The sequence below is a fragment of the Phalangium opilio genome, unplaced genomic scaffold (genome assembly GCF_054372755.1).
Source record: "Phalangium opilio isolate 3A_F unplaced genomic scaffold, DU_Popi_V2 ptg000025l_1, whole genome shotgun sequence".
NCBI classification, from domain to species: domain Eukaryota; kingdom Metazoa; phylum Arthropoda; class Arachnida; order Opiliones; family Phalangiidae; genus Phalangium; species Phalangium opilio.
In genome coordinates, this window is record NW_028324156.1 from 3,685,824 (window position 1) to 3,708,670 (window position 22,847).

The window sequence follows — 22,847 nt, forward strand, 5'->3', positions numbered from 1 at the left end:
AAGTTATTGGATCATAAATCGTTCAACTTCTAAGCCTAACCGAAACTATGTCTCGACTAGAACTAATTTAACGTCTGGTTTGACAATGAAACGGGTTGTCAACTTATATATTTTTAATTAAAAAAAGGGCTCTTAATAAATTTTCTATTATCTATAACTGTGTTTGCCCGCCTTTCCTTCCGATAATAGGAAATGGATATTTTATCGGGTTTCCATGGAACTGTCGCGACTAAACTCGGGAAGTAATAATACCAATCGCTTTCACCTCACGCATCTGAACCCCCATAGGGGAAAAGAAAAATCGGAAAATGGGTTGCCTGATAATACAAAACTAAAGATACTAGTCGAATTTTTACCGCTATTATTAGTTTGAGGCCTTTCATCAAACGGAAACTATTTTTCGTTACAAAACTGTATCAAAAGGAAACGATGCTCGAATTTCCCCGTTTCGATAAACCTTGGAAGTCACGTGTTGTAAACAAAGTGATTCCCGCGCTTAATTTATAAAGTTCCTCCTATAGTATCTACTATGATTACTAACCTCATTCTGATTGGCCAAAAATCCGGCTTTTTAGTAGAAAACTACTAAGAAATACTACTGTAACCAAGATTAATTTCAAAATGGAGGTAGTGCCACGCGTCTGATCTGATGATTAGTGTTTAAATTGCGTCACTGTACGGTATTAAAGCCAAAGTAGTTTCTAAATTATTAATTTCCTTCATTTAAAAGGACTCGTTAAAATTTCTAGCGATAAAAATGGTGATTAACCTCAGATTTGTTTTGACATAATTATAGCCAAGGCTTAGCTAAAATAATTGTCTTGCGATTTATAGGTATCTTTACTTCAATCCGTCGACACTTCCCACGAAGATATGATTGTAAGATTATAATTAAACTAATATTTATTCAATTAAAATGCTAAATACTAAATACCCTCGGTAATTTCTAAAAAGCACGATGCCCAAATGGATTTTTATGGCATTCGTTTGGCTACATGCTCATCAGATAGATCAGTTCGGGTGTTTGACGTTAGAGGTGGAACCCAAAAACTAGTGGCCGATTTAAGAGAGTACGTTTAAAGGAAACATTAAATAAGAGTTGAATATCAACCAAGAACCATTACAGACACGAAGGTCCAGTTTGGCAAGTAGCTTGGGCTCATCCAAGATTTGGGACAATATTGGGATCTTGTTCTTACGACCGGAAAGTCATAATTTGGAAAGAAGTGGGTGGTTCATGGAGTAAAATTTACGAGTACAATAATCATGATTCTTCCGGTAAAAATCTAATTATTATAAATGAATTCCTACCTTAATAACAACCAAATCAATGACAGTTAACTCCTTATGTTGGGCTCCTCATGAATTTGGATTGATGTTGGCTTGTGGTAGCTCCGATGGTGCCGTTTCTGTCATTTCAAGTACAGGAGATGGAACTTGGGACACGAAAAAGATTAATAATGCCCATACTGTACATATCCATGATCCATATAGAGAGTTTTCAGTTGAGGGAGGAGCTGAGTCTCGTGACATAATTTACGCTGCCATATTGGTGGGTTTAAAGCGGGAATGAAGCTGAGACCACCCAATATAACAGCGATAAGACTTGGGAGGGTGTGACGTAGTACTAACCTATCTCTGAAAGCTCTCTATAGATAAAAAACTAAAAAAAAGGGGGGGTTTAATTTTAATATTTCTTTAAGATTGGATGCAACGCAGTTAGTTTTGCTCCCGCTATTCCAGCTGGTTCTGTATTTGATCAACCTGGAACCCAACCCCAAACATTAATAAAGAGATTTGTAACTGGGGGATGTGACAATCTTGTCAAAATATGGAAATATATGTTAGTATAAGAAACAAATCTCTCCCAGAACTAGATAAATTAATAATTAGTATTAAATTAATTACCTAAAAATAGCGAAGAAGAGGGTACATGGAAAGAAGACCAAAAACTAGAAGCTCATTCTGATTGGGTACGAGATGTAGCTTGGGCCCCTAGTGTTGGATTACCCACTAGCATCCTGGCTAGTTGCTCCCAAGATCGGAGGGTCATAATATGGACAAATGACGGGACTAACAGTGCATGGACCTACCAAATCTTGCATACTTTTGATGATGTAGTTTGGCACGTTAGTTGGTCAGTTACTGGTAACATTTTGGCTGTTTCCGGTGGAGATAACAAAGTAAAACTCCTCGCCTATTAATATTTTTTTGTTTACCATAATTTTACAATTATTAATTTCTAATTAAAATAGGTCAGTTTATGGAAACAAACGGTTGATTCTCAATGGGTCTGTATCAGTGACGTTAAAAAGGGTGAAGGTGTTGTTACAACTGCAAATTAAATGAATGAAAGTATTGAATTTCCATGGCTCGCTCCTCCTCCTATATTTTGTAATATAAATCAAACTAGTTAAAAAAAATTAATAAATTTGTGCTTTCTTTTTTAAATAACGTAACGAAGACTGGAATTTATTTATTTTTTTTTTTCCTATGAAGAGTTTACGATATTATTTAAAAAATTGAGGGCTGGGGTTTTTTTGTTAGCTTTTGTAGAAGGTTAAATATGTACAACAAGTTCAACACTGTGTGGATTTTTCATTTTTCGTTCTTACTCGCTTTTAAAGTTAAAAACTTATATTTCGTTCTTACTCGCTTTTAAAGTGAAAAACTTATATTTCGTTCTTACTCGCTTTAAGTTAAAAAAACTTATATTATTTCTCATCAAATTCCATATATCTAGCATGCATGGCTTTCTTAGCAGCTTCCTTGTACGTATCTTTTGCAGTTGCGCCAAATGTAGCTCCTTTCATCCCCAATCCCGCTGAACCTACTCTTCTCGTTACCTTTTTAGAAAATAATAAATATCTCGCTTCAATAACAACTCTTTTCCCCCGAACATTAGGCGCTAAAATAGTAATTACGTCAATAATTCCAGCCATTCCTTGATTTTCCCTTCCAAGTCCTTGTCCTTCCGACCATCCCATGGCTTTTAACATTTTATTGCCAATATTTTCAGCACCAATTCCCTCCTTTGTAGGTTCTTCAAAAGCTCTAAATGCGTAATACTTGCACATTAGGGCTAATTCCCACATCGTTCTCGCTAGTGATTTAAGTGTCAGTAGTTTTAACTATACTGATCCAAGATGGCCTGCGTCAACAAGACGACGTCATGTTCCGTTAACAAGACGGTAGCCGCCACCATGACGTCATGGTCCGTGAAAAAGACTGTAGCCGCCACCATGACGTCATGGTCCGTGATAAAGACGGTAGCCGCCACCATGACGTCATAGTCCGTGAAAAAGACGGCCGCCGTCACCATGAAGTCATGGTCCATGAAAAAGACGGCCGCCGTCACCATGAAGTCATGGTCCATGAAAAAGACGGCCGCCGTCACCATGAAGTCATGGTCCATGAAAAAGACGGCCGCCGTCACCATGACGTCATGGTCCGTGAAAAAGACGGTAGCCGCCACCATGACGTCATGGTCCGTGATAAAGACGGTAGCCGCCACCATGACGTCATAGTCCGTGAAAAAGACGGCCGCCGTCACCATGACGTCATGGTCCGTGAAAAAGACGGTAGCCGCCACCATGACGTCATGGTCCGTGATAAAGACGGTAGCCGCCACCATGACGTCATAGTCCGTGAAAAAGACGGCCGCCGTCACCATGACGTCATGGTCCGTGAAAACGACCGCCGCCGTCACTATGACGTCATGTTCCGTGAAAAAGACGGCCACCGTCACTATGACGTCATGGTCCGTGAAAAAGACGGCCGCCGTCACCATGACGTCATGGTCCGTGAAAACGACCGCCGCCGTCACCAAGACGACGTCATGTTCCGTGAAAAAGACGGCCGCCGTCACCATGGCGTCATGCTCCGTGAAAAAGACGGCTGCCGTCACCATGACGTCATGGTCCGTGAAAAAGAAGGCCGCCGTCACCATGACGTCATGGTCCGTGAAAAAGAAGGCCGCCGTCACCATGACGTCATGGTCCGTGAAAAAGACGGCCACCGTCACCATGATGACGTCATGGACCGTCAACAAAGATGGCCAGTCCGCCGTACCAAGATGACGTCATGGACCGTCATTGCGGAAGAGTGTCTATCTGTATAACTACTATAGTGCCTAACGATAAGCCTACAATGTGCTAATAAATTAAAACGTGAGCGTACGTTGCTTGTTGCATTTTTAAATGTTTAAGGTATTTATCTTTGAGCCTATTTGGTTTAGGAACATCGGGTTGACCGTATTTCTCCCGTCGTTCTTTGGCTCTATCTCTATAACCAGTCTAAAAGAAAAAAAAATTAAGGGAGAGCGGTGTTTTAGAATGAAAAAGTAGCTTTTCGCCATTTATGGTAGAAAAAAACATTTTACATCTCTTTCTCTTCTTTCTAACTCTTCAATCTCTTCGGGTGATAATTTACTTCTTCTTAGAGTCGCGATATTTTGCTGCAAAACAAACAAACAATTAATTAATGTACCTTATCCCTAAACAAACAAACAAACAAAACAATCTTTATTAAAATAAATAATAACTAACTTTATGCAAATCAGAAAGTTGTTGATGTTTTTTCAAAGCTTCAGCACTCGGAAATTGACGTTTGCAAAGCAAGCAAGCCATCTTGTGCCAATCAACTAGTTTATTCTCTTCGGCTCTTATCGCGTCCAAGATTCCAATATCATCTAACTCATTATCAGAGTCACTTCCTTCTCCGTAAGAAGCTACTAACCCATAAACAAAATAAAATAATCCTTAAAAAAAACTGGTCTTACAAGGGAAAACCATCAAAATAATGATAATAAAGAAAGGTTAAAAATAATCTGACCTCCCATTTTATCCTCCATTTCTTTTTTCTTCATGACTTCACTTAGAAGCGCTTGTCTCTCCATCGGAGTGGATCTTTTCTCTAAAATAGCGAAACCAGCATCGGCGGCGGCAGACTGTCGAGCCGTGGCGGCGGCGGCGACGTTTACGTATGGCACTTCACCACCAACTGGTAAAAGAGGTGTTCCTTGAGCCATTGGAATCCCTAATTTAGCATTCTCCTTCTTTTGATTCAACGTTTTGGCCCATCGTTCCATGTCTTTCGCGATCTTCTTGGCAATCTTGACCTTGTCCTGTTTGTCTTTATCTTTTCCCTTATTTTTGTCATCTTTCCCGTCATCACCCACATCCGTTTCACCACCAGGGACCGCGGTTGTAGAAGCTGTCGCGGTTGAGTCTGTAGTGGCTGCAGTTTGAACGGGAGCGACGAGATAAGTTTGATTAATGCCGTCCCAGTAAAGGTACTGTTGGGTTTCCGAATTGAAGTAGTATTGGGAATTGGAATCGTAGTAAAGACCAGTAGTCGGATCGTAGTAATAACCAGATGATTTGTCGTACTGGTACTGAGAAACATCCGGAACAGGGTATTTGTTGTAGGTGACACCTTCAACAACAACCGTCCCGAGATTAGTGGCAACAGAGGACTGAAAAAGTAAACGACGTTGAAACGACGATTTAGTTCCCCATTAAAGGGAGGGGTGAAGTAGAAAATCAAGTGATTTTTTATCGATTCTTCTACTAATTATAAGACCAGTCTGCATAGTGAAACATTCAGGAAATACAGTTTCCGAATGATTTTAAAATTTAAATTAGGTTCAGATTTTAAGGATAATTTTAAAGAAGGTCCTCCGACCAATCGCGTAACGCCCTGCCTTCATGTTAACAAAATTCTCGTGGCACGTTCCGTGTTGAATGAAATTTATCATGAGATTTGATAAAATCGCGCGCGACGTGATAATCGTGGCGCGAGACATGGAACGTGCCACATGAATTTTGTTAATGAAAAGGCAGGGCGTTACGCGATTGGTCGGAGGCCTTTCTTTAAAATTATACTTAAAATCTGAACCTAATTTGAATTTGAAAATCATTCGGAGCTGGTATTTCCTGAATGTTTCACTTTGCAGACTGGTCTTATAATTAGTATAAGAATCGATAAAAAAATCACTTGATTTTCCACTTCACCCTCCCTTTAAGCTTCATGACAACTTTTCGTCAACTCACAGATGTCTTAGTAGAGTTACTAGTGTTCTTAATGGAGGATGATGATGTGGTAAAGACTGGTTTATTTTCTTTTCGATGATAATTCGTTTGATTGGCTGACTGCTGCGTGGTTGCGGTGGACGAGTAGCTAGTAGCGGATGCGGAAACCGGAGCGGCACTAACGACAGTGCTACTAGCGGAGATGACGGCGTTACTAGACACGGACGCGCCATCAGTACCGGATATTGTACCACCAGTATTATAATTATTATATTGATAATACTGGGTTGCTGGTTGAGTCGTATTATTATTATTATTGGAATAGTCCAATCCCTGTTAATACCGTAAGAGTTTTAGGGATTTGAACTAAACTAATCGCGTTAAGAGTTTCAAAGTCCAAGATTAACAACCTGATTTGTCCATTGGGCCGCGGCTAAAGCCACACTCGCCGCATTGGCACTAGCAGCGCTGTTCATGGATGTTAAGGATCGTCGAGTATAAGAAACGGCTACTTCTCTCCCATCTATGACGAAACTTTCGTTTAAAGAAAGTAAGGCATCGTGAAGTTGAGTGGCTTCCGCCGTGGAATGAAGTTCTACGAAACAAAATCCTCTCGAAGTTCTAGTCAATTTATCTTTCGCGACTTTGAGCCTTTTAATAGGAAGGGCGGTAAAATTTCCCAAAACCGCTAACACTCTTTCTTCAGTCGTTAATATGTCAAGGTTTCTGAATAAAAGTGCTGAAACGAAAAATTTAACTTTAATTAAGCTTCCCGTTCTTAAAGCGTTAATTATCTTACTGTTTGATGGAGTGGCGCTGACTTCGTGTGACCCTTCTCCAAAATTACCCGTGTCAACATCTACAAAACAATAAAAATAAAAATTCAGTGAGGATTAGTTTCATTTCGGTGCACAGTCTATCCAAAATTCACCTTCTCTCATAGAATTGCACTTGAAACAATAATCTCTTCTTCGAAAATTGTTCACTCCACACTACAATTAAAAAAAAAGAGACATTAGTCAAGGGTTACCGAGGTGAAGAGAGATTAGTCATGGGTTAGCGAGGTGAAGAGAGATTAGTCACGGGTTAGCGAGGTGAAGAGAGATTAGTCACGGGTTACCGAGGTAAAGAGATATTAGTCACGGGTTACCGAGGTAAAGAGATATTAGTCACGGGTTACCGAGGTAAAGAGATATTAGTCACGGGTTACCGAGGTAAAGAGATATTAGTCACGGGTTACCGAGGTAAAGAGATATTAGTCACGGGTTACCGAGGTAAAGAGACAGTCACGGGTTACCGAGGTAAAGAGACAGTCACGGGTTACCGAGGTAAAGAGACAGTCACGGGTTACCGAGGTAAAGAGACATTAGTCACGGGTTACCGAGGTAAAGAGACATTAGTCACGGGTTACCGAGGTAAAGAGAGATAAGTCACGGGTTACCGAGATAAAGAGACATTAGTCACGGGTTACCGAGGTAAAGAGACATTATAGTCACGGGTTACCGAGATAGAGACATTATAGTCACGGGTTACCGAGATAAAGAGACATTAGTCACGGGTTACCGAGATAAAGAGACATTATAGTCACGGGTTACCGAGATAAAGAGACATTATAGTCACGGGTTACCGAGATAAAGAGACATTATAGTCACGGGTTACCGAGATAAAGAGACATTATAGTCACGGGTTACCGAGATAGAGACATTATAGTCACGGGTTACCGAGATAGAGACATTATAGTCACGGGTTACCGAGATAGAGACATTATAGTCACGGGTTACCGAGATAGAGACATTATAGTCACGGGTTACCGAGGTAAAGAGATATTAGTCCCGGATTATCGAGATAAAGAGACATTAGTCCCGGATTATCGAGATATTAGTCCCGGATTATCGAGATATTAGTCCCGGATTATCGAGATATTAGTCCCGGATTATCGAGATAAAGAGACAGTCACGGATTATGGAGATAAAGAGACAGGGACTTGCAAATGCATACTTTAACGCAATTCCAATCTTGTCTTCCATTAATTCCCCTATCCATAAGCTGACCGCAATCTTTGGGAATGCTGTAGTGAAGAACGGCTTTGTACTGCGATCCCGGAAAAGTCAGGGCACCCTTTAAAGAAAGCAAAGTCGATGGAAAAAAAGTTAATTTCAAAAATCTATCCCGAGAAAATTTTGAAACCAGTTTCCAACTCTGTCCTTTTTATAAACTCCTGGATTAAAAACTGACGACAGTAAAAAGATTGGGCGGAAAAACTTGGAAATATTTATTCCTTTTCCATTTATATATAGTTTTTATGGGGCAATAAATTGTGAGAACGAAAACCGCCTTGCCACGGGGCATCCGAACCGAAGAAAGGATGACAAAGGAATTTAAGTGGATTATTTTAAAAAAGGACGAAATTTTCTTTTATGTTCTTCCCCTCTAAGTGATGATTTAAAGAAAATGTGCGAGCCTGTTTATTTTTCTTTGCGCTTGATTTAAAAGCTAAGTTAAGTAACATAATCTACATTATCGATAATTTTCCCTCTTTCCTCAGCTAGTAAGCCAAACCTAAATTAATTAATTTAATTAAATCTATCAAAAGAAGCTAAGTTATAGTATTTATAAAGCTAAGAAAAGAAAACTGCGTTCAAAAATAAAAAAAGCTTACTGTCTTGTAAGTTTTATCAGCTCTAACATTTTATATTCGACAAAACACGGGATGAACCAGTTAGCGTCAGCCCAAGTGCACGTTCGTTAAATTTGTTCTTAGTTACAACTAAGAACCCATTTTTTTAACTTAAGTATTTTATCTTTAGTTTAGGAAAGCTGATAAAATTTTATAAGCAGTAATATTTAAGATGAATTTAAGTTAAAAAAAAAAAAATATATTTGAGGGTATATTATAATTATATCGTGTGATTATCCCACGATTATCGAAACGATTTTAAAAGTCACTGGAAGAGTTATTCGTCCAAGAGAATGGTTTAAGTGGAATGTTCTTTTACAACACCTTCGTAAGCTCCTTCCAACGAACGGCCTCCGAGAGTAATGGAAATTCCACGAAGGCAAAACCCCTTGAGACACCTATATAGAATGGGCAATGTAACAAGTGGTAACAGAGCGTTAGTAACATTTCCCACAAAGACACCATTTCCTCATTTTTTGTTTTTTAAGAGTAATTAACTCTTTTTGATACATTTTTGACACACACCAATCTTGACGAAAATATTTAGTACGCATCCTTTTTCTTCTTTTGAGAAACTGATCACTCATTTTTAACGATGGGTATTAAGAAAAAAAAAACTCGGTAAAACCAGTCGAAAACGTTTTTGGTTTGGTTTGGTTTGGTTTGGAGACCAAGATAAGCTTATAAAAACTAAATTGTAATTAACCAAAAGATTAAGGAAAAGAAGTTTTTTACCTGTATCTTTTTTTCGAAGTAGTCTTATGTCTCTAGGCGTGAGACCACATCTCATAACTTCTTGTTTTAACTAAGAACAATCGTGGTTTCAATAAAAGGCCCATTTTTTAACAGGGTTCATACAACTTTCGGAAAAACCGATTTCCCTGAGTTTTCAAGGGTTTTTCCCCTTATATTTTCCCGAGTTTTCCAGGGTTTTTTCCCTTATATTTTCCCGAGTTTACCAGGTTTTTCCCCATATATTTTCCCGAGTTTACCAGGTTTTTCCCCATATATTTTCCCGAGTTTACCAGGTTTTTCCCCATATATTTTCCCGAGTTTACCAGGTATTTCCCCATATATTTTCCCGAGTTTACCAGGTTTTTCCCCATATATTTTCCCGAGTTTACCAGGTTTTTCCCCATATATTTTCCCGAGTTTACCAGGTTTTTTCGCCATATATTTTCCCGAGTTTACTAGGTTTCTTCCTGTATATTTTCCTGAGTTTTCCAGGTTTTCCCCCATATATTTTCCCGAGTTTACCAGGTTTTCCCCCATATATTTTCCCGAGTTTACCAGGTTTTTCCCCATATATTTTCCCGAGTTTACCAGGTTTTCCCCCATATATTTTCCCGAGTTTACCAGGTTTTTTCGCCATATATTCTCCCGAGCTTACCAGGTTTTCCCCCACATATTTTCCCGAGTTTACCAATTTTTTCCCCATATATTTTCCCGAGTTTACCAGGTTTTTCCCCATATATTTTCCCGAGTTTACCAGGTTTTTTCGCCATATATTTTCCCGAGTTTACTAGGTTTCTTCCTGTATATTTTCCTGAGTTTTCCAGGTTTTCCCCCATATATTTTCCCGAGTTTACCAGGTTTTTCCCCATATATTTTCCCGAGCTTACCAGGTTTTCCCCCACATATTTTCCCGAGTTTACCAATTTTTTCCCCATATATTTTCCCGAGTTTACCAGGTTTTTCCCCATATATTTTCCCGAGTTTACCAGGTTTTTTCGCCATATATTTTCCCGAGTTTACTAGGTTTCTTCCTGTATATTTTCCTGAGTTTTCCAGGTTTTCCCCCATATATTTTCCCCAGTTTACCAGGTTTTTTCGCAGATATTTCCCCGAGTTTCCCAGGTTTTTCCCCCGTATATTTCCCGAGTTTCCCAGGTTTTTCCCCCGTATATTTCCCGAGTTTCCCAGGTTTTTCCCCCATATATTTACCCGAGCTTCCCAGGTTTTTCCCCCTATATTTCCCGAGTTTCTCAGGTTTTTCCCCCGAGTTTTCTAGGTTTTTCCCATATACTTGAACCGAGTTTTTCAGGTTTTTCCCATATACTTGAACCGAGTTTCCCAGGTTTTATCCCATACATTTCCGAGTTTTCTCCCATATATTTTCCTGAGTTTTCCAGGTTTTTTCGCAAATATTTCCCCGAGTTTTGCAGGTTTTTTAACAACGGGAATGGTTTTTTATAGTTGAAGCAAGTAAGCAACCCCATCAGGGACAACTTACTCAAACCTAACGAATTTCCCTGAATTTTTAGTCAAAAATTTATTTCCCTGAGTTTTCCAGGTTTGTATGAACCCTGTTTAAGAAGACAGTGTTTTGCTAACTCACATCTTCTTCAGTAACATGTGAAGGAAGTCCACGGACCATAATGGTTTGATTGGGTATTTCCTCTACCCTCCAATCCCCAACCCCTCCGCCGCCACTCATTCCACTTCCCATATTGCTAGACATGACGTTTCTGCCTCTATCATAACGTTCACGGTCTCTATCTCTATCCCTGACTCTCTCTCTGGAGGACTCCCTATCTCTGTCACGATCGTTGGATCTAGATCTTGTTCTGTCTCTGGATCTTTCTTTTCCCCTGGAACGTTCCCTCCGACTAGATTCTCTGTCTCTACTTCTTCCCCTATCATCTCTGTCTCTATCCCTAGAAGAACGGCTACGACTATGGCGACTCTCTTTTTCATATTCTCTTCTGGAAGAAGATTCGTAATCTTTCACTCCATAATCACTATCTTGAGACCGGCTGTAGTAAGAGTCTCTGGAGCTACTGTTACTATCACCATAGTTTTCTTCCCCACTGCCCGAGTTCTAAAAACAAAATGGAGTTAACCTTCCCAGAACATAATGGTAGGGTTAAGGTAATGTATATTCCATACCCTATCGTAGTAATAACTGTCGCCTCTATCTCTCCCACGATCATCTCTACGGTAATCTTTGTATTTGGAACCGTCATCCATTCTCTTACTTCTAGGGCAAGGATTATCATGTGTAATTTATAAGGATGTTTTGTTAAAAATATGCACATACTGGTCATATCTATCCCTGGTTGTTTTGTCAGAAACCATTGATTTAGAACCACCAGAGTTCTGCCCGTAACTTGGGCCAGGTATAACAAAATTCCCAGCATTCATTCTACTATTATTCATGAATGCTGGACCAGGAGTCCCTTGTATAGTAAAATACTCTGTTCCAGGGGGTTCATCCATTTTCTTAATTAGTTTTTAGTAAAATTAATCACATGATTACATCAAATGTACATTGATAAAAACGCGAATTACATCGTGTAAAAAAAAATAACAGAAAAAGGAAAAAAAAAAAGGCCAAGGCTTAAGTGCAAAAATCGATGAGCCTTGGTGCATTTAGATGCAATCATGCAAATTTCAGTTTTAAATCCACCCGAAATTTCGTTCTTCGGAAATTATGAATTCAAATAACTTACCTAATTATGGCAACAAACTGTTTAACCGTACACAGATCTAAATTTCTGCAAAAATGGCAAGCAATTTAATCAGAGTTCCGACTTTCGTCGTTATTTAATAAAACAAAGTCAACACAAACCGAGTTGAGAAATACCACCTCTGCTACCACAAGTTCACAACGACCAGTAAAGATTGACGATATTACCATACTTTATTTTCTTTGCTCCGGTTTATTAGTTAAGCTAGGACCATGGCCATACACCTCCAAATGATAAATAAATAATTAAATACATATAGGGCTTAGACCTACAATGAATTAGCAAATAAATTTGTTTGAAAATGAACGCGACTACTTGTTTACGTCTAAATTTGGCATGAATGAATTGCAGAGTTAACATGGACCGAGTAAAGAACTGGTCACAATTTTTTTAGCTCCGTTTACGGTTTTATTGAAGACCCATGGCTGTATATAGAGATTTAAATTGACCGAGTAGTACGTCACTCCCTCCTAAATCTTACCACGGTTGTTCTAGCAGCCATATTGATGGAATTTGAGCTTTCCTTCTGCACTGAACCCACCAATCTGGATCTGTAAATTTTATCAGAAACTAGGAAATGAGGTGGTTTACTCGGGAAGAATGGAAAGGGGTTGGGGTCAAGTAAACTAGGTGGACACGGGGCAGTGGGCACCTATAGAGAAGGATCGCCGTATTCCCTCAAGTTTTGTCGCCCAGAAGCTTGACTTACAGGAGAGCGCCACACATGGTGTGGTGTATACGAAGTCAATGAGCGCGGACTACACGATGTACCAACAATTTAAAAACTAGTTTAGGAGGACATAAAATCGGTTAAAATCCCCTTCTTACCTTAAAAACATCGACGAAAATAACTTGTTTATGACTTTATTTAAGAAATTTTCATTGGGGAATACAGATTAACTTATGTAAAGGGGGATAAACACGCAAAATGGGCAGGCACTTTCATTCACGCACTAATTTTTTTAGTTTAAACTTTAAGTTTAGAAATAAGAAAATACGAGGAAATCATAACAGAATTCTTATTCAGAACTTATTTCATTGTTAACTCCTGAAAAATGATGAAAAACAAAAGCTTCATTGTTCATTCTAAATTCTCCCGTTGCCGCTTTTTGTTATCACAGTTGGTACTGAACGTAAAAAACTGGATTTCCTCTTAAGGCAAAGAAAAAATAGAATAAAAAATAAAAAGGGCTACTTTTCCCTTTCAGTTTAGTGTTTAGACAAATGTTTCAAGCCAAGTTTTTTTTCTGTTTCTTTGTGTTTTAAAGTTTACAAGTTTCAAATGATAGCGTCATTTCATTTTTGGCTAGAGTTTAATATGAAAAAGAACGAAGAAAAAAAGAAAACTGTCATAACACCATCTCCGTCATCGTTCCCCCCCAAGAAAGTCAGGCGCCAAAAGAATAAGCTTATTATTTCATTTGACAAACAATAAATCACCCTAAAAATTAATTAATTTCTCGCTTCTTTGTTTGTTTGTTTTGTTTGTTTGTTTTCTCCGTGACTTACGATGGATTTAACTCATATCCATAAGTTGAGAGGCATCCGGTACCGTTGTCGAGTCTTTTAAGATTATATCAAATTGAGACTGTAACTCGGGTGTTGATTTGATTTGAGACAAAAATTCGTTCATCAATGGATTCTTATCTAAATTAAAGAAACGTAAAAATGTCTTCAGTTTACAAGAACAGATTAAAGGGAGGGTGAAGTGGAAAATCAAGTGATTTTTTATCGATTCTTCTTCTAATTCTAAGACCAGTCTGCATAGTGAAACATTCAGGAAATACCAGTTCCGAATGATTTTAAAATTATTTCAAATTAGGTTCAGATTTTAAAGATAATTTTAAAGAAGGACCTCCGACCAATCGCGTAACGCCCTGCCTTTTTGTTAAAAAAATTCTCGTGGCACGCTCCATGTCTCGCGCCACGATTATCACGTCGCGGGCGAATTTTATCAAATCTCGTGATAAATTTCATTCAACACGGAGCATGCGTGCCACGAGAATTTTGTTAATAAAAAGGCAGGGCGTTACGCGATTGGTCGGAGGACCTTCTTTAAAATTATCCTTAAAATTTGAACCTAATTTGAATTTTAAAATCATTCGGAGCTGGTATTTCCTGAATGTTTCACTATGCAGACTGGTCTTATAATTAGTAGAAGAATCGATAAAAAATCACTTGATTTTCTACTTCACCCTCCCTTTAAGCAGATTAAAATACAAAATAGATTCAAACCAGCATCAGGAACGGCTAATAAGGCAGCGAAAGCTCTCATTGCTGACCTCTTCAATTCATCTTGTTTTTCAAACTCTTGTTTAACCGAATTAGCTTTGACCTTACTAGTGCAAGTTGTTCGTAACGGTTCAATTAATCTTTCTAGCCCTAGAAAAAGCAAAAAAAAAACTTAGTTAAGTTAATTATTATTAATTTTAAATGAATGACTACGTACTTTGCAAAACAGCGGAGGGTGAAAGTGACGCTAATCGAACGAGCATCAAATAAGTGAGCATTTTGATGTCATAGTGATCCTTCAAGCCATCTTCAACATGGTTTAGGAACTCAAAAATATCAAGTCTATCTAAGCAAGCGTCGAGTAGCGTGTACATGCACTCGAAAGCCGCCTTCCTTATGTCTAATCCATCATCAACCGTGTGTTTAAAAGGACCCATTTCAACTTCCCTGATTAGTTCTTTCTGAAATTCAAAAGAAAATCAATTTTAAAAGGCGCGTCACGCGTCTTCAGGGTTCATACAACTTTTGGAAAACAAATTTCCCTGAGATTTCCAGGTTTTCCCCTATATACTTCCCTGAGTTTTCCAGGTTTTTACCGTATATGGAGTGAATGTTAACGAAGGAGGGGGGGGGGGGCAAATAGGACTCTAACATACTCAAAGGACATTCCCGTATCTCTAATATAACCAGAGTTATGAGCCTCCAAAGTATAATGTAATGTTAATCCTACGGAGGGGATGTTTATGAACATTTTGCTTAATTACTCGGCCCCTGTTTGTCGTAGCCCTAAGATTTTAGTATGGTTGGATGGGGGACAAATAGGACTATAACATACTCAAAGGACATCCCCGTATCTCTAGTAGAACCAGAGTTATGAGCCTCCAGAGTATAGTGTAATGTTAATCCTATGGAGGGAATGTTCACGAACATTTTGCTTAATTACTCGGCCCCTGTTTGACGCAGTTCTACGTTTTTAGTATGGTTGGATGGGCGGACAAATTGGACTATAACATACTCAAAGGACATCCCCGTATCTCTAAAATAACCAGAGTTATGAGCCTTCAAAGTATAGTGTGATGTTAATCCTATGGAGGATGTGTTATATTGAACATTTTGCTTAATTACTGGACCCCTGTTTGACTCAAATTTCCCTGATTTCCCTGAATTTTACTAAAAATTCGAAATTTCCCTGAATTTTTCGTCAACTATTTATTTCCCTGATTTTTCCAGGTTTTCCAGGTTTGTATGAACCCTGGTCTTCCGAATCCTGTTGAAAAGAAAACTTACCCGAACTTTAGTTTCATTGTACAACTGTGGTAAAATAGAATCGAGAAGATCTCTGACTAAAGATGGTTTATTGTGAGCTGCGGAGTTAAACGCGACTAAAGCAACCCTTCGAACATTCAAATCGGGATCTTGAAGGGTTAATAAGAAATCTCCTATGCAGCCTCTAAGTAGATTGTCAATCGGTTGGGCCTAACGAGATGATAACATTAATTATTAATTAGAAAACCCTAGAAGGTTCGTCTTAATAAATAGAAAACAAATTATAGAAGCTCCGTCAAACATTAAACAGTCTGTACCTGATCTGAAATTGTAAACTTCATGGCAGTAACAACGGTACTTCTAGCTAAAGCTGATTCGGATGTCAAATAAGATTTTAACTTTGGTAATAGATTTGGAGGGTCTATTAATGTTAATTTTCCTAAGCATTCAGCGACAACATTTCTGGTTCCTTCCTCTATGCATTCGCAATGGTTGAATAACATGGCCCTAAAATGAAACATTGTTGAAACAGCTCCAAATATTAGGCCTAACTCAACTCAATAACTATCGTAATTCGTACCAAATTGAATCCACAAAAGGCTGAAGAGTTTGAATTGCATCTGGACTGGTAGATTGGCAACTTATAATCTGTTATAGAAAGTTATTAGAATGAGTTTCCAACCAAATCCATAAGGTTTAAAGGGAGGGTGAAGTAGAAAATCAAGTGATTTTTTTATCGATTCTTCTACTAATTATCAGACCAGTCTGCATAATGAAACATTCAGGAAATACTTCCGAATGATTTTAAAATTAAAATTAGGTTCAGATTTTAAGGATAATTTTAAAGAAGCCCCTCCGACCAATCGCGTAACGCCCTTCTTGTTAACAAAATTCTCGTGGCACGTTCCATGTCTCGCGCCACGATTGTCACGTCGCGCGCCTAATTTTATCAAATCTCGTGATAAATTTCATTCGACACTTAACGTGCCACGAGAATTTTGTTAACAAAAAGGCAGGGCGTTACGCGATTGGTCGGAGGGGCTTCTTTAAAATTATCCTTAAAATCTGAACCTAATTTTAATTTTAAAATCATTCGGAAGTATTTCCTGAATGTTTGACTAAGTGCAGACTGGTCTTATAATTAGTAGAAGAATCGATAAAAAATCACTTGACTTTCTACTTCACCCTCCCTTTAAGTCATAGGCGCCGCCACCCTCAGGATCTTAGGTTGATGACGGACATCTTGGATGTATAGCCATTATTACTTACTTCTTTTAACGAATGAAGTAACAGATATTGTCTCTTAGCGTGCGTTTCAATTTCGTTCAAAACAAAAGGTAGATATTCTTGCAAATTTCCAACAGCTACGCTACCGAGAGCGAATGAGGCGGCCGACTTTACTTCCTCACTCTGAGAACTAAAGGCTTCTACCAAAATGCCTTTCAAATTGGAAATACTACACAGATCTCTATTAAATTAAATAATTAAAAAACTAATTAGTAAAACGCAACTTTAAGCTAAAACTCAATTCATTTTCCATACATATGCTTTCCTATTTCGCCAATGGCGAGAAGAGTGAATAACTGAACAGAGTCATTGTGTTTTCCCGCCTAAAAGAACGCGAAATAATTGTTTTGTTTACATCCTGTATTAAGTTCAACTTAGTTAAACCATGGATGAAGGATGCGCGTGAGGAAATTAGTTTTCACTCTACAGGATCGGTAACTCCCTATCTCGAACGACAGCTTATTCTGTATAAACTCTGTTACAACGTCGGTTGTCAGCACGCGCAAAGCTATTTCTCTATGTAACGTAGCTTTGTACGTGCTTTCAAGACACGAAAAACTTCAGGATCTTCAGGATTTAAAATATCCGCGAGTTTTTTAGCTCGAGTGCACGGACCTCTAGGCCTTAGTTTCAAATACGTGTAGTAGACTGTAGGCAATTTCACACGTATTTGAAACTAAAGCCTAGAGGTCCGTGCACTCGAGCTAAAAAACTCGCGGATATTTTAAATCCTGAAGATCCTCAAGTTTTTAGTCTCTTGACAGCACGTACAAAGCTACGTTACATAGAGACTTAGCTTTACGCGTGCTGACAACCGACGTTGTAACAGAGTATATACAGAATATTCTGTCGCTCGAGATAGGGAGTTGCCTATCCTGTAGAGTAAAAACAAATTTCCTCACGCGCATCCTTCATCCATGGTTAAACGTACGGTTAAGTCTCGCAAGAACTGTTTAACAATTGGCAAAGCTTCTTGGGGGCAAGTAACAGTCAATGCAGCTACGCATTTTGCGATGGAATGGAAGGCTTGCTTATGAATATGATTTGGTCCTCCCCCAACGTGATTTTGATGACTGTTAGTTTGATATATCGGTGTCGTTAACAATTGCAAAAGTTCCTTATAACTCAAACCGGGTAAATTAAGAGAAACCAAGGCTTGAAAAAACTCTAACATCGCAGTCAGCGCCGCTCCTGACAAGAATAATTAATTAATTAATTACATTTAATTTGTATTTATTTATTAAAAAAAGAAATCTTTCTTTTATTGAATTATTATTTTTATATTTCACCTTGAAGTAAAGGAGATCGAACTAAAACTAATATTTCGGGTAAAATGATGTTCGTCACAATCATAAGAGATTGTTTGTGCACTTGGGAGATGGACGTCAGGAGGTTAAGCGTCAATTGCGATATGTGAAGGTCACTCTCGCTGATCAGGGACGGTAACTCCACCATGACTTTATCAATCAATTCCGTGTCTAAGACGTCGCTGTAATTCTTCACCAAAGTGTCGAGTAAAGTCAGTGTGCTCAATTTAAGAGCTCTTTGGTTTTTTCTCAAAAATGAAGCCAAAACGGGAATGGATTCCGCTAAGATTGGCCTTAAATCAATCTTCAAAGGTGACCTATAAACCAATTTTATTTTAACGAACAAAGTCTTAACCGTAAACGTAAAAAAAGATCACGCGGAATATTATCGTACCCAGCAATTTTAGTTAAACTTTTAACAGTAGTTAATCTGGTTATCTCATTACGTAATCTGTCCAGGAATATGGGGAGGCAAATTTGAAGTTCCGATTTCAAATGGTCTCCTAGATTGCAAATGATTTGTCCCCTAAAAGATACTTGCATTATAGTTCCTACCGCTGAAAGGTTTTATTAAAGGGAGGGTGAAGTAGAAAATCAAGTGATTTTTTATCGATTCTTCTACTAATTACAAGACCAGTCTGCATAGTCAAACATTCAGGAAATACCAACTCCGAATGATTTTAAAATTCAAATTAGGTTCAGATTTTAAGGATAATTTTAAAGAAGGACCTCCGACCAATCGCGTAACGCCCTGCCTTTTTATTAACAAAATTCACGTGGCACGCTCCATGTCTCGAGACACGATTATCGCGTCGCGCGCGAATTTTATCAAATCTCGTGATAAATTTCATTCAACACAGAACGTGCCACGAGAATTTTGTTAATAAAAAGGCAGGACGTTACGCCATTGGTCGGAGGACCTTCTTTAAAATTATCCTTAAAATCTGAACCTAATTTCAATTTTAAAATCAATCGGAAGTATTTCCTGAATCTTTAACTATGCAGACTGGTCTTATAATTAGTAGAAGAATCGATAAAAAATCACTTGATTTTCTACTTGACCCTCCCTTTAAAGGAAAAGTACAGATAACATAACATTATACCTTAAAGTATTTTTCTAAATATAAAAGGAATTAAATATTGAAATAAATAAATGATCTCTTATTACAAAATAATTAGCATTTAATTAGTCTTAAAAATAATCAAGGATTACCGCGCCATCCGCCATTGCTTTAGTGGCGTCTGCTAGCCAGAACCCCTTACCCCCACGTGATTGGCTGAATTCTCACAGGCTGAGAGAGGTAATGGGTTCGGTTTAGCAGACGCCACTATAGCAATGGCGGTTGGCGCAGTAGTCCTTGATTATTTTTAAGACTAATTAAATGCTAATTATTTTGTAATAAGAGATCATTTATGTTTGTTTTTAATATTATTTTTCCTTAGAAAAAGGCCGTGTTTTCAAGGTATAATGTTATGTTACCTGACCTTATCCTATTTGTAAGTCTTACATGCACGAAATGGCTCTTTCTTTAACTTCCTGGTCAATATCGGCAGCTTTTAACCTAACCAGGGTGCATTCATAAATTTCATTGACAAAGGGAGTGAAATCAAAAGTGTAAGGCTGATCCAAAGGACGAATGACTTTAACCAATTGTTGCAAAACTAATAACGCCTCGGAGGTTATTTTGTAAAACGCATCCCCAACTGAATAAATTATGGGCTAGAAATAACGGAATTAAACTCTAATTACTCAAACTTAAGTTATTTAACACTCAAAGTTGATCTTACAGGAACGAAAGACGCGATATGACCATGAAACACTTCAGGGTTATGATGAGTTAAGAGACAATGAAGAAAAGTTAAGGTGTCAATCTTCATGTTTGAACTGGTGTTCTTATCACCCAGGGAATATTGAATTCCAGGAACTAAGGCCGGCATATGTTCAGCCAAAGCTCCGGGATAAACTAGAACAAGTTCAGTCAGGACGGAGAAACATCCTTGCCTAGTTTTAACGCTCTTTTCCTTCAACTGTTTGTGAAGAGCTTTAACAATAGCCGGAATCTGATTCTGTAGCATTGAAATTGGTCCTTCTTCGTGTTCCATAGCACTTGGATCCATCAAAAATGTTCCAGGTGGAACGGTAGGACGAGTTTGTTTCAAAAGAGCAATGTAGGCGTGAAAAATATCAACTTTAACATTCTCTTCCCTCTCTGAAATTTGAACACGAATGTTACTTATGTAAAAAGTAAAAACAAAGACATTTTATTATTATTATTGTTATACCCTTGAATCTTGATATCAAGGCTGGTGAAATACTCTTATAGAGTTCCGTTAACATTTCATGACGAGTTGATATCAAAGCTTCTAAACATTTAGCCGAAGCTCGTCTAACTTTCCAGCTCATGTCATCATCATCACTATACTCATCCTCACTCTCCCTATGTGTTGAAAATAAATAAAACTGTTTTGTTCACAATCACTAATTGAGGTCAAAGTTCATTTCATCATGTTACCCTTCATCTTCATCTAGCTTATCAGTATCCATACTATCCTCGTCAATTTCATCATCGTCATAGTTGTAATTAGGGTCGTAACATAAGTATTGCAAACAGATTGAGATAATCTAACAATTAAGAGCGGGGAAAAATTCAATTTGACTTGGAAAATTTGAAAAAAAAATGTAAAAAATTAAATTATGTAACGTACAGTTTGAACATGAGGTGTAATTTCTTTAGGACACCTCTTAACAAATGATTCAAAAGCTTGTAAACAATATTCCCTTAGTTCATCATCATCCTCTTGACAATATTGAACGACAAGGGGCATTACTCTTTCTAAATGTTCCCCAAAACGATGACCAGCTTGCTTACTATTAATTTAATTAATTTAATTATAAATAACTTTTATTTGAAAAAGTTACGAGATATGAAACCTCAGAGAAACCAACCTAATAGCACCAACACATTGAATGTACGTCCTAGTAGTTGATACGCTAGAATTTTTAGCTACTTCGTCTAACAAAGTCTGAATCAAAGTGTTGAACAAGTTTTGGCTACAGCTCATAACTAAATAACCAATAGCGGTGATTGAACGTTTTCTAACTGCCAATCTTGGACTGGCCAATTGAGGAAGCAAGGCTTCTTGAATTGAAGGATGATAGGTTATTAAAAGACCTCCAAATCTGTTTAATAAATCGCCCAAAATATCCAAAGCTTCTAACTGAACTGAAACATCCTCTTGCTAATTTGAGGAAAACGGGAAAATTTAGGTCTCAGACAAGTTAAAACTTGATAATAATAGGGAGCTAACAACTGGCTAGGGGGAAGAGATATTCTGACGTCACGCAGCCCCTCTCTGGTTGGCATTTTTGCGCGTAGAATACTGTTTCCAACCGTTAGGGGGGATGAAACTCCAGTAAGAGATAGAAGGGTGTGACGTTTCAGGGTCAGAACTGTTAGCTCCCTATAGGGAATAAATGAAAGATACACACTTTGGCAATAGCAGAGCTTAATCTTCCTGTGATTTTTTTACAAATAGTGGCTACCAAACCGCTAGAAGTTGGGGGCAATTCACTAATGACTGTTTTTAATCCAATGCTTGAAATGTCTCTAAGCTGCTCTTTCTCAGAAATCATGTTGTTGCACAAAGTATCTACTATTGTCTCTACTTGATACTCTTTAACCTTGTTAACTAAAGGTCCCAAACTAATAATAAAAGACCAATCTCAAGGATTATGACACAGGGATAGTTTGAATTTGCGGGAAGCCTTAAAACCTACCATTTCACAGCCAAATTTTGAACTTCCCCGTTCTTATCCTCTAAAAGTTTTAAAAGCATCTTGACCACTTTTCTTTCGCTATCATCGTCGAGTTTAATAGAATCTTTTTGAAGCTCAGCCATCAAATCATTTGTGGCCATAAAGCGAAAATCTTTGTCACTGGATGTCATCTGTCATTATTTCAAACATGATTTTACCCTCAAACCATTGATAATTTAAGCTTATATTTGCGAATAATCTTATTAATACATTGCCTAATAAATATATTTATAAAGCTAGACTCCGTAATTAGAAACATAATTATGAAAATCGAAAATTAACAAAATGCATGATGAAGCCAAGGCCCAAAGACCGGTCTCTCGAAAATTCATTATTATTAAAACTCAACTCATCGCCAAGGCTTAACATAGAAAAACAATGCGCGAGTAATTTAATATTTTACCTTTTCCAAAAGATTGGCTATGTGGTAGGAAACACTCGCCATTTTGAAGTTGATGATATTTTATCCCCGGAACTAATTGACTTCACACAAATATATTAATTAAAAGTTTAAAATCGAATGGCATTTAACACTTTCTCGGCGATCTACTCACTCACACACAACTAACCAACTGCAGCCTTTCCCGTGCTGTCACGCAACACCGTAAACACAGCTCAAATTACTACTGTCAACTGACACTGTTAATAATACCGTTTTCCATTGGCTGCCATAAATCTGCCACCATGGAGCAATATTATAGGAGACAGATAAAATTAAGGCAATTTTAAAGGGAACTTTTCTTCCCACTCCGAGAATAT

At 38.0% G+C, this 22,847-nt stretch overlaps 3 protein-coding genes across 8 annotated transcripts; 1 reads left to right on the top strand and 2 right to left on the bottom strand.

Annotated features, from left to right (window-relative positions):
- Positions 1-596: 596 nt before the first annotated feature.
- Positions 597-2,459, top strand: Sec13 (nuclear pore and COPII coat complex component secretory 13). Its single transcript, XM_089869263.1, has 8 exons — positions 597-760; positions 835-879; positions 955-1,070; positions 1,127-1,278; positions 1,338-1,471; positions 1,704-1,843; positions 1,919-2,183; positions 2,256-2,459. The coding sequence occupies exons 1-8, from the start codon at positions 758-760 to the stop codon at positions 2,343-2,345; spliced, it is 945 nt and encodes a 314-aa protein (XP_089725389.1). The 5' UTR covers positions 597-757; the 3' UTR covers positions 2,346-2,459.
- LOC149691831 (RNA-binding protein 5-like) lies at positions 2,439-12,284 on the bottom strand. Of its 6 annotated transcripts, none has more exons than XR_016383499.1 (18): positions 12,162-12,284; positions 11,750-11,931; positions 11,599-11,689; positions 11,048-11,530; positions 9,445-9,514; positions 9,034-9,107; positions 8,031-8,150; positions 6,964-7,024; positions 6,832-6,891; positions 6,443-6,771; positions 6,054-6,365; positions 4,834-5,476; positions 4,548-4,732; positions 4,382-4,456; positions 4,180-4,295; positions 2,925-3,054; positions 2,641-2,846; positions 2,439-2,603 (listed from the first exon to the last, which is right to left on the bottom strand). XR_016383499.1 is itself a non-coding variant. In XM_089869239.1 (18 exons), the coding sequence occupies exons 2-17, from the start codon at positions 11,926-11,928 to the stop codon at positions 2,715-2,717; spliced, it is 3,060 nt and encodes a 1,019-aa protein (XP_089725365.1). In that variant the 5' UTR covers positions 11,929-11,931; positions 12,162-12,284; the 3' UTR covers positions 2,595-2,661; positions 2,697-2,714. The 6 variants fall into 6 exon arrangements, 5 of the variants coding, with proteins under 5 accessions (XP_089725365.1, XP_089725366.1, XP_089725367.1 ...); XM_089869239.1 differs by having other exon boundaries at positions 2,595-2,661; positions 2,697-2,846; XM_089869240.1 differs by having other exon boundaries at positions 2,595-2,846; positions 11,599-11,686.
- Positions 12,285-13,027: 743 nt separating this feature from the next.
- Cand1 (Cullin-associated and neddylation-dissociated 1) lies at positions 13,028-22,677 on the bottom strand. Its single transcript, XM_089869232.1, has 20 exons — positions 22,492-22,677; positions 22,050-22,219; positions 21,762-21,975; positions 21,219-21,511; positions 20,978-21,140; positions 20,785-20,894; positions 20,555-20,709; positions 20,060-20,481; positions 19,780-19,991; positions 18,666-18,797; positions 18,254-18,588; positions 17,896-18,155; positions 17,220-17,287; positions 16,947-17,145; positions 16,258-16,325; positions 15,995-16,184; positions 15,699-15,887; positions 14,629-14,872; positions 14,415-14,561; positions 13,028-13,826 (listed from the first exon to the last, which is right to left on the bottom strand). Exons 1-20 carry the CDS (start codon positions 22,531-22,533, stop codon positions 13,696-13,698), a joined length of 3,744 nt encoding a protein of 1,247 aa, XP_089725358.1. The 5' UTR covers positions 22,534-22,677; the 3' UTR covers positions 13,028-13,695.
- Positions 22,678-22,847: the final 170 nt, after the last annotated feature.